The sequence below is a fragment of the Entelurus aequoreus genome, linkage group LG10 (genome assembly GCF_033978785.1).
Source record: "Entelurus aequoreus isolate RoL-2023_Sb linkage group LG10, RoL_Eaeq_v1.1, whole genome shotgun sequence".
NCBI classification, from domain to species: domain Eukaryota; kingdom Metazoa; phylum Chordata; class Actinopteri; order Syngnathiformes; family Syngnathidae; genus Entelurus; species Entelurus aequoreus.
The window spans coordinates 36,600,803-36,615,049 of NC_084740.1; the positions used below are offsets into that span (position 1 = coordinate 36,600,803).

The window sequence follows — 14,247 nt, forward strand, 5'->3', positions numbered from 1 at the left end:
CCAGCTGAATATCAGGTCACCCCCGGCTCTCACAGCATCTTCCCTATCTGAATAGCTTCAACTCCCCACTAGTCCTTCACTTGCACTTTACTCATCCACAAATCTTTCATCCTCGCTCAAATTAATGGGGAAATTGTCGCTTTCTCGGTCCGAATCTCTCTCACTTCATGCGGCCATCATTGTAAACAATAGGGAACTTTGCGTATATGTTCAACTGACTACGTCACGCTACTTCCGGTAGGTGCAAGCCTTTTTTTTATCAGATACCAAAAGTTGCAATCTTTATCGTCGTTGTTCTATACTAAATCCTTTCAGCAAAAATATGGCAATATCGCGAAATGATCAAGTATGACACATAGAATAGATCTGCTATCCCCGTTTAAATAAAAAAAATTCATTTCAGTAGGCCTTTAACGGCACTACCCTGGTATCGGCAGTTGGATCGGTCCACCACCACCTGTACTGTCAGCTGCATTTAATTGAGCCCGTTATCAAGACCGCAAGACCGATGCACACTCCCAAAAAAAATAATACGACATATTGCATAATGGCAACACGGCAGCCAGGCTACGTGGAAAAGGACACTACATAAAGGTTGTTGTCATGCTACAATGGCCATTCCTTTACACAAACACAATGCCGTGTGTCGTAAATACCATAGTATAAGTCATCGTCATGTTTGTCGTCGTCGGCAATAATACATCTAATTTTACGAGGAAGTTCAAACTATATCGGCGTACTTTGACAATGTGACATTCGTGCTTTTATGACGTCAGTCGGCCGGGAAAGAAGGAAAGAAACCTCATCATGCCATTTGAAACAACGTGTGTGTTCTTCAAAGGCAGCTGGTCCCACTTTATCAGCGTGTCATTGAACGCACCACCAATTCGACTCCAGATGCGCGAGGGCCCTTGAAGACGAGGCGAGTTAGTTTCTCGCTTTGTTTATTTTTATTTTTTTAATGCTCCTAAAGTTCTCTGCTGGATGGGAGCAACACTCTGAGCTCTTAATCATACTTGTCCTCCGCATAAGAAGACGAAAAGACAACAAAGTTGAGCAAAGACGAATAGAAGCACAGCTGACAGGCAGCCATTTGAGGTAAGAAGTTCGATACATCTGTCTAGTATCGCTCGTATTAAAACTTCCTTTTTTGTACCCAGTAATCTAAAGTTTACGTAACTTTATTATACTCAAGTCGTAAGAAAAGGACACGTTTAAAAATATATATATGGAAAGTGGGGCATTCTAAAAAAAAATGTAATCGATGTCAGCGTAAACAAACCCACTTCCGAGACCTTTCAAAAATAAAAAGGCAATATTGTGACTGTTGTGGTGAACTGGTTACTTATATGAGGTTGTTGCAAACAGTTCTCTGTATCATTATGATAAACATTTTGGTAAATTAATGAATACTGTACCTTACTGACAGTGTCAAGTAAAATGACTTTTCCAAGGTATAATCTTTTTATAGTTCTCATTAGAATGTTCAACTGTACCCCATATTAATTTCTAGTTTATTCTGGAGAGTTACTTTAGTCTGTGTAGGACACTATCTTTTTGAGTTATAGACTTGTCTCCAAAACCACTGGGAGTAAAGTTCCCGTTTTTGTGGTCAGGGGCCAAGCAAGCTTGCAGATACTATTTTAGTCTGGCGTGTTCAAGAAGCACGATTACAAGATGAACATGTGATGTTTGAACATCTGTTGAGTGCCCACATCAAACCATGCCCTGCCCCTCAGTCTTCTTTCTCCACACTGTCAAAGCTGCTCTAATTCTACACACACACACACACACACACACACACACACACACACACACACACACACACACACACACACACACACACACACACACACACACACACACACACACACACACTAATTAACGGTATTAATTAGCTGTACTGTTCAGGTTGTCTTCAAGGTTGTTTCACCTTTCAACCGAGCACTCTTTATCATCAGTTTATGGTCAAAGACTAAATACAGCTCCAGTCTCACATATTTAGGTTCAGGTTTAGGTGTGATTTATTCAGACCATACATGTGTGGTTTATATTATAGGACGAGAGCTGTATTCTGAGGGCATTGTTACGGTATCGATCACAACTGGACTGTTCGGTTTGTCTTTGAAGAAGTTTCGCCTCTCACCTGAGCAGCTTTTATCATCAGTTCTTGCTCATAATCAACAAACTTCAAGAATTCAAGGAACTATATTAACTATTAACATAAATATGTGAGAGGAGAGCTGTCCTATACTAGCTCAAAACCATACACTACAATATCATATTATACTAGAGCTGTCAAATGATTAGAATTTTTTATCAGATTAATCAAGGTTCAAAATGAATTGGTTCTAGTTGTACAATTATGTGTTATGCTGTTCTATCTAGTCTTTGAGCAGGAACTTAAATTTGTTATCCAGTTTGGATGGATTCAAACCCATTCAATAAGAACATTGACCGACATCTTAACAGTATGGATGAACTGGTATCCATGTGTGCTGGTTGTTGACAGGAAGCAGGATGGTGATCCCTTACAAGGGCCAGTCCTACGTCGATCTGAAGAAGAAGTGTCACCAGCTTGGGTGTCTCTTTGAGGACCCTCTCTTCCCCGCTTCTGACCAGTCGCTCTTCTACCATCGCAACCGCGTCGGCCTCATCATCTGGAAGAGGCCAAAGGTGTGTCCTCCGCTTTCCTCACATTTTTTTCTAGTGCACTTTATTGAGGCATGACCACAACATGAAGCATTTGTTCAATGTTCTGCAGAAAGTTCATGCAATTATTTGTACTCATTGTTCACCCTGTACAGTGTTTCTCACAGGCCTGCAATCCATTTGTGGCAGCGATGGGTTGTGCGTGTCGTCGTCAATTTTTCATAATTGGTCATGATGCAAAAAAACATGAAGAGCAAAAGAATTATGTTTACAAGTACAAATTAATAGAGATGTCCGATAATTCCGGTATTCTCCAACTCTTAATTACCGATTCCGATATATACAGTCGTGGAATTAACACATTATTATGCCTAATTTTGTTGTGATTCCCTGCTGGATGCATTAAACAATAGAACAAGGTTTTCCAAAATAAATCAACTCAAGTTATGGAAAAAAAATGCCAACATGGCACTGCCATATTTATTATTGAAGTCACAAAGTGCATTCATTTTTTAACATGCCTCAAAACAGCAGCTTGGAATTTGGGGCATGCTCTCCCTGAGAGAGCATGAGGAGTGCGGGGTTGGGGGGAGGGGGGTAGCGGGGGGTGTATATTGTAGCGTCCCGGAAGAGTTAGTGCTGCAAGGGGTTCTGGGTATTTGTTCTGTTGTGTTTATGTTGTGTTACGGTGCGGATGTTCTCCCGAAATGTGTTTGTCATTCTTGTTTGGTGTGGGTTCACAGTGTGGCCCATATTTGTAACAGTGTTAAAGTTGTTTATACAGTCACCCTCAGTGTGACCTGTATGGCTGTTTACCAAGTATGCGTTGCATTCACTTGTGTGTGTGAAAAGCCGTAGATATTATGTGACTGAGCCGGCACGCAAAGTGCCTTTAAGGTTTATTGGCGCTCTGTACTTCTCCCTACGTCCGCGGCGTTTTAAAAAGTCATACATTTTACTTTTTGAAACAGATACCGACAATTTTCAAACCGATAATTTACGATTTTACATTTTAAAGCATTTATCGGCCGATAATATCGTCAGTCCGATATTATCGGACATCTCTACAAATTAACTTTGTGCTGTTGCCTATTTATGTTGGGTTTTACTCAAATCCCAAACATGACAAAATCACCTACAAGTGCTTTTAGATTGGAGCGGGCCCACGGCCGATAGTTGAGAAGAGCGACAATTGCCTTCATATTAGTTTCCAAAAGTCTCTTCACTAAATGTGTCGCATTTTTGTAAGTTTCCCGAGGGGTTTCATTACTCGCTTAATATAGCAACAGTGTTGCTGAGTTGACAACACTGATCCCTCTTGCTTCGTTTTCTTATTCTCTGGCACACCATATGAATTGTTTGACCAAGCGAACAGGTCGGGTCAAATCTATTCTCTTTGTGGTACTCCAAACTTGAAGTAAGGAACGTATGAGGACCACTGCTATATGTGTAAGTGTCATAGATTTTTGTATGGTTTTTACAATCTCTGTCATTTAACTGCCAGCTTTAGAGCTCCCTGTGGTCCACCCTTTACATAATCAGAGGGTGTTTCCTTGCTGCCTTTCCTTGCTCTGTTTCCTTATCTTTCCGTGTTTTGTTTCATTTTCATGTTTGCTCAAGCTACACTTGCACTGTGTTGCCCAAGTGTTTACGTGACTGAGTGCGCCGCCTCCGAGCATCACATCCTTCTACAGGCGACAAACTAAACAAAACGTAGTACAGTGTGAAGTAGAAAGAGACTGAAGGTATACTGCAGGAGGATTTATTCAACCTCATCAACTTTACTTGTGTAGTTGTGGTCCAGAATCATACAAATCAACATTAAAATGTTAATTAATCAGATTAAGGCCTATTTATTAAATTACTGGGGAACCTTCGTGTCTCTGAGGTAGACAAAGCAGGGGTCCGCAACCCAAAACGTTGAAAGAGCCATATTGGACCAAAAATACAAAAAACAAATCTGTCTGGAGCCGCAAAAAATGAAAAGCTGTATATAAGTCTTATAATGAAGGCAACACATGACATAAGTGTCTATATTCGCTATAATAGCCTAATATCAAAATGACTGTCACAGGCTGAAGCAAATCTTCGTTGACAGAAAGGTTGAAATGTAATATTCTACACATTTTTACAACATTAGAAACCATTAGTAAATCAGAGGCTACTCATAAGGTGAGATAACTCCTGGAAATTACTGTCTTTTAATGGCCAAAAGTATAAATGTGTGTGTCCAAGTTAAAGAAAACGGCAGGCTGTCTTCTTTTAATAGATTTATTACAATCTTTGGCAAGTTAGATAATGTTTGCTGTGGTCTGGAACAACATGGCACACAAACAACTATCTGAAATGCAGCCAATATTACATACAGATAATGTGTCATGAGACATACAAAACTACATACAAAGAGGATAAAAGTAAAGGATATAAAATGAGCTCAAATATAATTGGGGGGGCGGTATAGATCAGTTGGTAGAGTGGCCGTGCCGGCAACTTGAGGGTTCCAGGTTCGATCCCCGCTTCCGCCATCTTAGTCACTGCCGTTGTGTCCTTGGGCAAGACACTTTACCCACCTGCTCCCAATGCCACCCACACTGGTTTAAATGTAACTTAGATATTGGGTTTTTCACTATGTAAAAGCGCTTTGAGTCACTAGAGAAAAGCGCTATATAAATATAATTCACTTCACCTCACAAATATACCTACAAATGAGGCATAATGATGCAATATGTACATACAGCTAGCCTAAATAGCATGTTAGCATTGATTAGCTTGCAGTCATGCACTGACCAAATATGCCTGATTAGCGCTCCAACAAGTCAATAACATCAACAAAGCGCATCTTTGTGCATTCACGCACAGCATGAAACTTTTGGTGGACAAAATGAGACAAAGAAGGAGTGGAAGATTTTACATGTAAACAAACTGTTTCGTCACAGTCCACACTATGATGAGTTCAAGGACCGCCGAAATCGGCTCAGTGGGATCTGAGCCGAGGATGTCCTTGTGGTTTGTGCAGCCCTTTGAGACACTCGTGATTTAGGGCTACATAAGTAAGCATTGGTTGATTGAATAAGTAGGACAAAACGATGTTCACTAAATACTCATCAGTGAAGCATACACACAAACATATTAAACAGTGGGCTTTCTAATAATTGGGAAGGTTTGTGTCATGTTTGTCCTCAAACAAAAAACATAATAAAACACAAAAAATATATGTGACCTGTGCTGGCAAAATGAGTCACAATGAGGAAATTTTAAAAACAGAGTTATTGTTACTTACACATTCTCCATCTAAAGACCTTCAAAATGATATATGGTTTGTTGGAATCGGACAGAAAATGACCGAGTTACATCCGATTGAAGTCGACCAAGTTTGTGGGTCCGTTTTGAGAAAAACCAGCTTAAAGTTTACTGTTCCAGAACAGAATGTTCCAAAACAAAACTCCATAGCAATCATACCTTAAAAGTCCTTGTAGCAACACCAAATGTGGTACAATTAAAGTCAAATCCCATGTCTAAAGGAAAAATATATATTCAACTCTATTGAAAACGGTTATGTACAAAAATTTCAACACTGTTATGTCACAGTTTTTTTGTTCACTGGTCAGTTTGTCAGCTGTCCGTAATATTCCTGACCAGCAGCACTAAGAAGATTCGCCGACTGCAGTGAATTTAGCGCACTTGCAACCGCCTGTGTACCCTCTCCACCTTCTAAATCCATTACGGAATGTAAAACAGTCTAACTTATCCACAAAAATAATAATTAAATGTTCGAAAATCACCTTTTTTCACCAAATATTCCGCTCAAATTACTGTGTGTTGTTTTTCATCAGGGCGCTGCCATGATACCACAATGCACCGTGCGGGGTGATTCAACCAATGAGGGTACGCCTCACAGCAACCGGTTAGCAACAAGACGGATTTGTTTACGTCGGGACAGGTTTAAAAACTCGAATTGTATTGGTTCAGAATGGCGTCATCGGGAATTCCATGCTCATTTTTAGAAAGTACGTAAAGTTGGCGTCACAATGATACCGAATATGGCTAGGGGGATTCCCCCTTATTGCCGCGAGTGAGCGTTGAAAACACTTGATTTTCTCAAGGAATTTTAACACAAAGGACTAATTTCTTCACACACACACTAGATGTGGTTAAATTTGTCCTCTGCATTTGTCCCATCCCCTTGGGGAGCAGTGGGCAGCAGAGGCGCCGCGCCCGGGAATCATTTTGGTGATTTAACCCCCAACTCCAACCTTGTTGCTGAGTGCCAAGCAGGGAGGTTATGGGTCCCATTTTTATAGTCTTTGGTATGACTCGGCTGGGATTTGAACTCCAACCTACCGATCTCAGGTAGGTTGGCACACACAGTGGCCGCTGCTGCCCACTGCTCCCCAAGGGGATGGGACAAATGCAGAGGACAAATTTCACCACATCTAGTGTGTGTGTGACAATCATTGGTACTTTAATCTTTAATCTTAATCTGAAGACATACCTCGTACAAAACCTTCAAATAAAGGGGATTTAAGATGTTTTCTTGCTATTTCGATGATTGGGATCGCTAGATTGTGGCTTTATGGACTCATTTTTGTGAAAATCTCAATTTAAACCAAGATTTAAAGATTAATCGAAAAAATCTATAGATTAACCGATTAATCGAAAAAAATAATCTATAGATTAATCGATAGAAAAATAATCGTTAGCTGCAGCCTTAGTGTTCCTCTGTACTTACTTACTCAGTTACTTGGTTGCATACAGAAAACCGCATGCAATATCAACTAATCGCTGTGAAAGATTAACACAACAAGGCTCCCGCTGACCTCATTGGCATTGTGCTTGCAGGAACTGTGTGGAGAGCCGAGCCTCGTTGTGAACGGCATCAGCGCTCATGATCTCAACCAGGGTCTCCTGGGGAACTGCTGGTTTGTGGCGGCCTGCTCCTGTCTGGCCTCACAGGAAAGCCTCTGGCAGAAGGTTAGACACTTCCAGCTCCACCTTTGTGTTTGTTTGTTTGCATTTTAACCTCCCAGGGGGTGGAACAAGGGGATGGGTCAAATGCAGAGGATAATTTCACCACACCTAGTGTGTGTGTGACTATCAGTGTGTGAAAGTCTCCCTATGGTGGGTTCTCCTGGTGCCGACAGATCTTATGGGAGCCCAATGGTCAGGTTTAAACAAGTCTTTTATTGCACGTACACACGCCCAAGGATAGCCTGCTTTCCAGCAGTCTTCACTTTCGTGACTTTTCAGTCTGCTCGTGTCTGCTCGCTCTCTGTCTCTCGGGCATGTGTCTTCTACTCCCACTCCAACAACGTCTCTCGTCCCGGCTGCTGCTAATAAGGGCGACAGGTGATTAGATAACAAGCCCAAGCTGGGCAATGTACTCACCTGCCGCTGACTTCGAGGCCGGTCCTTGCACACGGCCCGCAGGCCACGACCCCCTCCACACAGTGGTACTTTAACTTTAACTTGCATGATGATTGACATGCCACACAACAACAAGCAGCAAAAGACCACTCATCAAGCTCTGCTTTACAACACATACACACACGCACACACACCATCTGTCTATTTTGGTATTCCTTAGCAATGTGTGACATCATCAGTGTCAGTTTTGTGGACCATAGTCAACATCAAATATTCTACGGTAATTAGGAACCAAAAACAGCATGAAGACACAATCTTTTCATGCCCTTGTTTGTTGTATATTTACAGTAGACGTCCGGATACATTTTGGGTGTGTTCCCATTTTAGGGACAAAAATGAATGAGTAAAAATTGTGTCAAAAGTTGTACGGATTAGTGAGTGTGTAGGTATGATAGAAGCTTGTGAGCATACAAGAGCTTGTGAGTGTAAAAGTCTTGAGTGGTAAAAACTGAGTGACCTCCCACTATCCAAGCACCCCATGCCTTGTCACCTCAGCGCCTATGTAGAGCTGCTCATTACCGCCACTAGTGGTCAAAAGAAACATAGGTCACCCAAGAAACAAATGCCAGCACCAAAATAAATCCAAAACCAACTAGAGCCAAATCCAGCATAAAAGGCTCCTACAGTGCCTCTGCTGGTTGCAGCCAAGTTGTGAACTCCATTTTGACTCAGTTGCTCCAGCAATCAATTATTTGGAAAGGCAGTGAGTGTACCAGCAGGTAGACCAGGTTGTCGAGAAACCAGCATCCAATCAATTATTATTATTATCCATATTATTCCTTCTCAACCTTTGGATTATTATGACTATCAGTACAACCGATGTTCCATTTCATTTTTAATAACGTAACTGTGCACCGTCTGAGTGGAAGATTATTAAGAAACACTATTGCAGTGTGTGCGCATGTGTACACTTTATTTCCACTGTCTGTTGCTGTGTGCTCTTGAGGGTTCTCATCTCACTTTTCAATAAACTGAGACTTTTTTAAAAACGTCACTCCGCATCCTGTTATCATGACAACCATTGTCAGTGGTCCAAACATAGGTGCTGGTTCTGCAGAATAATTACATCAAGAATCTGAAGTAAGCTTAAAGCAGCACCAAGTAACTTTTCAACTTTCAAAATATATTTTCATGACTTTTGGGATGATACATGGACTTACAACTAGTTGAATGACATCTCTGTCATGGCCTAAAAGGGGTCGGTATCGCTTTCACTCTGACTAAGCAACTTTGAGGAGGATGGCAGGAACCCTGCCACACAAAAAACTACAAATGTGCTGACTTGCTTTACAGCATACAGTACGTCACTCCTCCTTACCCCATTTGTTAAAAAGACGGAAGTAGATGCGAACGCCTACGTGTGCTGCCATGGCAGAAATTGCAAAACAACAAATAACAAAAAGTTTTGTCTGAGGAGAAAAATAAAAAGGGAGGCTACCTGGATAAAAGGACAGTCAAGGATCAACATTGGCCCGGCTCGAGCTCAAAGACTAGGAGGGGTTTCAGACTGATGCTGCCTTGGTTCTGTTCCTGCTTTACTAGTAAATAACTTTCAATGCTCAAATCAAAATGATAATGCTAATGTTAGCTATTGGAAATTTGCGTGGTAGCAATAAATAGCCACCAGCTTCATAGTTAGCAGTTCCACACTGAGACGACCAAAAGTACTGTATAAAGAAAAAACAATGCGATGACTACAAATCGCAAATATAAAATCAAATATGTAGGTTCCTACTCTGGAAACATCAGTCATACTGAATCATTGCGGTATTATCGTGACAGTAGTTTCTGAGGATTCCAACATTATGCGCTGGTCCTCATGGGAAATGTGGTCTTCCTTGTGAGCAAGAAGACACGTCATCACAACATTCATCACTTTTATTTTGTTTAGTTTGTGTTCTTCAGTCATCACAAGTCACATTTAAACAACTTTAAAAATAAAAAAAATTGCAACTAGAAGTTTCCTCACTGGATGCTGCTGAGGATGCTAACAGTCATTTTCACTCCTAAACGCCACCGAGCAGCGCAGCTTTGCTGCCTCTGCACCGTCCTTAAACGCAAACAGGAAGTACATGACCTTCCTGACTTTAGCCAGCTCCGCGATCCTCTCGCCAAACTCTTGCATGTCGGCTTCCAGACACTTCAGTCGCGACTCATCGGGGTCGCCGGTGTTGCGCCAAAACGTTCCAATGGGCTCCAGGAGCTGACGGGTCATGAGGTGGGTGAGGTCGGGGGTCCAGTGCTGCGAGATGCCCGTGATGGTGACTCGGCCGTGGCCACCAAGGGACACGTTCCAGCGGGAGAAAATCAACTTCTGGTTGTGGAAGTCCAGCCGGTAGACGGCCTCATGGGGAAGAAGCAGGCGCTCACCGTCCTGACGCTTCTGACCGGACTTCTGCAGAGATGACACACGGAGACGCATCTTCTGCAGAAGACCACCAAACAGTCATCAGTCTGGGACAATCCCTTTGACCTCATAACACAAATGACATTACATGTCAAGTAAATTACAGTCAACATTTTAAAAGTGCATCAACAGCATCCAAGGTCCAAAATGTAATCTTCACCTTTTGTACGCTAACATGTTGTCACGAGTGACAGTGGAATGCTCACCTCAGTCAGCGCTGTGTCCTCCTTAAACTCCAGCACCATGGTGCTGGATGGAGCTTCCGCCTGATCCATGTCCCGCTTGGAGCTTGTAGTCCCCGGTCAAGGAGAGGGCGCCCTGGTCTCACTGGATGTTATGATGGAGCGTTGTTGGAGCTTCTGCTTTTTGTCCCTTTTGCCCGCTCCGATCTATGGCTCCGCCCCCTTCCCTTTTCCACAACTATTTCCATCACAGTACATCAGTTGTGTTCCTCCCCATGGCAAGCACCCACACAGCGGTGCCTGCAGGCAACAGTGCTTTGGAGACATTGATTGACCTTCACAGTGACAAAGCACATCAACGTGTGCTGCAGTGAGGGTGTTGAAGTGATGACATCATCACAAACAGAAGTAGCGGCTGAGTCTTTTTCTGTGGAAGTGTAATGGAGGGGAGAAATGTGTGCGTTTGCTAGGCAACATGAGGCACTGATGACGTACAGGAGGGAACTCTGGAAGTCTCCTGAGGACTTCTGGGAGCGCCACTGCTCAATGGATCACTTCTCTATTTATATCGGTGCGTGTATGCACTCCAGTGAACATGTTGCTGTGTCAGGAGGGAGCGCTGTGCAGGATATGGTCGGATGACGTCTCCATGTTAGAAAGGCGGTGGTGCAAGTTAAAGATAGAACGTAGAATAAATGTGATCATGTGCTTGTCGCTTTGTTCTTTTGTTACTCCTTTTAGTTTGTTTTTTTTCCCACAAAATTCTTGCTTCAACTGAACATTGTTTGAAATTTAAGGTCACACAGTCTTAAAAACATCTTGATATCAAACAAGCCTTACTAGAGCTGCAAAACCCTGTTGAATAAACTTGTAATGGTGGGCCCCAAAAGGATTTACAGAACAGAAATAAATAGAAAGACTCAGAATAAACCATCAAGTCAAGAACACAAACTATAGATCAGTGAGCATTTTTGTTGTCATAATTGTCTAAATAAATAGAGCTACATGATAAAATGTACACATTACATTTTACTGATGGAACGGAAAATGGTTATAATGCAATTAAACATAATAATAAAAATATAATTTCTCTGTTATGCACTCCAAATTGCCAACAACCTTTGTGTATGTAAATAATGTAAAACTGCATTATAGCAGTTCTCTATACATTCTTAATATTAAAGTTTGAGCGTCAAATACATGTTTATGTTCCATTTCCGTTATTTCCTGTTTAAATAAATACTATTATTTTAATACAAGTGTACGCACTGCGGATAATTTAATTGTACACTCTGCTCAGAGCAAGTAAATACGTTGTACCCCTTTTACCCACCTTCTTTGCTTAATAAAATGGCAGAAAATCTGCTCGACAATTTTCATAAGACACTCTCTTGAATGTGTGTTCGGTAAATAACTGGAAAAAAATGATGAGGCTTTACTTTATTTAGTCTCATAGTCTGAATTGAATCTGAAATAATGTGATGCACCATATTCAGATTTATTGAAATGCATCTGCATATGCTAAATTATGCAGAGTTGATTTATTACATTGTACAGTAATTTTAATAACCCAAATATAAGTGGTATCAAAACGCTTTACAGATGCGTTTTCCTTTGTACTTTATATTTTAGTCGACGAAATTTACTGTTATTTTAGTCGACTAAAATATTGGGTAATTTAGTCGACTAAAACTAAATCAATTTAGATGACTACTAAATTGACCCTAGTGTGTGAATGTGAGTGCGAATGTTGTTGGCCCTGTGATGAGGTGGCTATTTGTCCAGGGTGTACCTCGCCTTTTGCCCGAATGCAGCTAAGATAGGCTCCAGCACCCCCCGTGACCCCAAAAAAGGGACAAGCGGTAGAAAATGGATGGATGGAAAATAGGACTAAAACTAAAATACATTTTGCCAAAAGAATATGACTAATTAAAAACTGCTGCCAAAATTAACACTGGCACGTTCAAATCCAGAAAATGGATTACGCAAAAAAAAAATTGTATGTATTCAAGTATGCACACCTACTAATACAAGCACATTTCTTTGTTGCTTTCCAAGCAACCTGGAATTGATCGCAGATATCTGTGCCCCCTTACAAATACGCAAATCATATTGAAATTAGCCATGTGCCTGAGATCTGGACACTGTGCCCAATCACAATTCAGTAGGAGGTCTTAGAGATTTATCGTCACCTTTAATGGGCATTTACAAACCCAAGAGAACGAAATTCTGTTTCTCAATCAGTCACAGGTGCAAAACAAAAACATTAATTAAAAAGCATAGAATAAAATATAAACAAGGAACTTGTGTGGTGGCTCGGTTGGTAGAGCAACTAGAGGGTTCCAGGTTCGATCACTGCCATCACTGCTGTGTCCATGTGCAAGACACTTTACCCAGCGCCACCCACATTAGCTTGAAGATGTAGATCATGGGGTTTACTATGTAAAGCGCTTTGAGTCTCTATAGAAAAGCGCTATATAAATATAATTCACTTCACCTAAACTTAATGAATAGTTATAAAATCAGGTAGAAACATTCCTCTTTCTGCTGCGTTCAGTCTTTCAACACGACAGGTGTTGAACCAGCTGTCAGGGGCGAGGGTGGGTGTGTATGTGGGGATGGGGTACAGTTCATTAATAAGTCTCTCAGCTTCTTGCTTGTTTTGCAGCCAATGCTACTGTATGTCCTCTTGCATGATGGAGGTGCTGCTGGTATATTGTATCATAACCACGACACTACTGCAAATCTCTCTTTCTCTTTGTATACGTGCACGCACTCCCTGCACGGACACAACAGGGCGATTGACTGCCGTAAACACCAATAATTTTATTAGGGCCGGTAAACATTTTTATTAAATAAACTTAGTAATTGTGAAAAATATAGACAATTGTAAAACAAATGTGTGCTGTGGAACCCCTAATGGTGCCTCTACCATAAGCTAGCCAACAGCCCCTTTAAGGCAATGCAATACAATGTATTGTATATTGAAAATGAATCATAACTTGTTAATTTCTCAATCTTTTTTTATGTGGTTTACTAACATTTTCTTTTCTAAGTATGTATACAGTCATTTTTCTTTATCGCTGTTAATTGGTCCCGGGCCTGACCATGGTAAGTTCCTTTCTGCAAAGTAGGAATTATTCATTATAATGTTTTCATTGAGCGTAACAAACTTGTTTGCGACCTTATACATATATATTTTAACAACATTATAAGTAAATGGTAAATGGGTTATACTTGTATAACGCTTTTCTACCTTCAAGGTACTCAAAGCGCTTTGACACTATTTCCACATTCACCCATTCACACACACATTCACACACTGATGGCGGGAGCTGCCATGCAAGGCGCTAACCAGCAGCCATCAGGAGCAGGGGTGAAGTGTCTTGCCCAAGGACACAACGGACGTGACTAGGATGGTAGAAGGTGTGCCCTCTAGACTTGAATTAACACCCACAATGTCACATGTACATCTTTAATCCAATATAGTACTGCTTCCTGAGGCTGAGCCAATCAGTGACCGCGATACTGAGCAGTGTGCTCTGATTTGGTCTTATGTAGTGGTCAATACTACTATACTAT

General features: G+C 41.3%; 2 protein-coding genes across 4 annotated transcripts in view; one reads left to right on the forward strand and one right to left on the reverse strand.

Moving 5' to 3' along the window:
- The first annotated feature begins 509 nt into the window (after positions 1-509).
- LOC133658535 (calpain-5-like) overlaps positions 510-14,247 on the forward strand; it is a 33,475-nt gene continuing 19,737 nt past the window's right edge. The window contains exons 1-3 of the mRNA XM_062060684.1: positions 510-1,098; positions 2,513-2,676; positions 7,492-7,623. Coding sequence (XP_061916668.1) covers positions 2,521-2,676; positions 7,492-7,623 — 288 coding nt within the window. The 5' untranslated portion in view covers positions 510-1,098; positions 2,513-2,520. The remainder of the gene's footprint in view (positions 1,099-2,512; positions 2,677-7,491; positions 7,624-14,247) is intronic.
- On the reverse strand, positions 9,953-10,834 carry ompa (olfactory marker protein a). 3 transcript variants are annotated; one of them, XM_062060695.1, is made up of 2 exons: positions 10,690-10,834; positions 9,953-10,501 (listed from the first exon to the last, which is right to left on the reverse strand). In XM_062060695.1, the coding sequence occupies exons 1-2, from the start codon at positions 10,756-10,758 to the stop codon at positions 10,064-10,066; spliced, it is 507 nt and encodes a 168-aa protein (XP_061916679.1). In that variant the 5' UTR covers positions 10,759-10,834; the 3' UTR covers positions 9,953-10,063. The 3 variants fall into 3 exon arrangements, with proteins under 3 accessions (XP_061916679.1, XP_061916680.1, XP_061916681.1); XM_062060696.1 differs by having other exon boundaries at positions 9,953-10,498; positions 10,690-10,819; XM_062060697.1 differs by having other exon boundaries at positions 9,953-10,549; positions 10,690-10,816.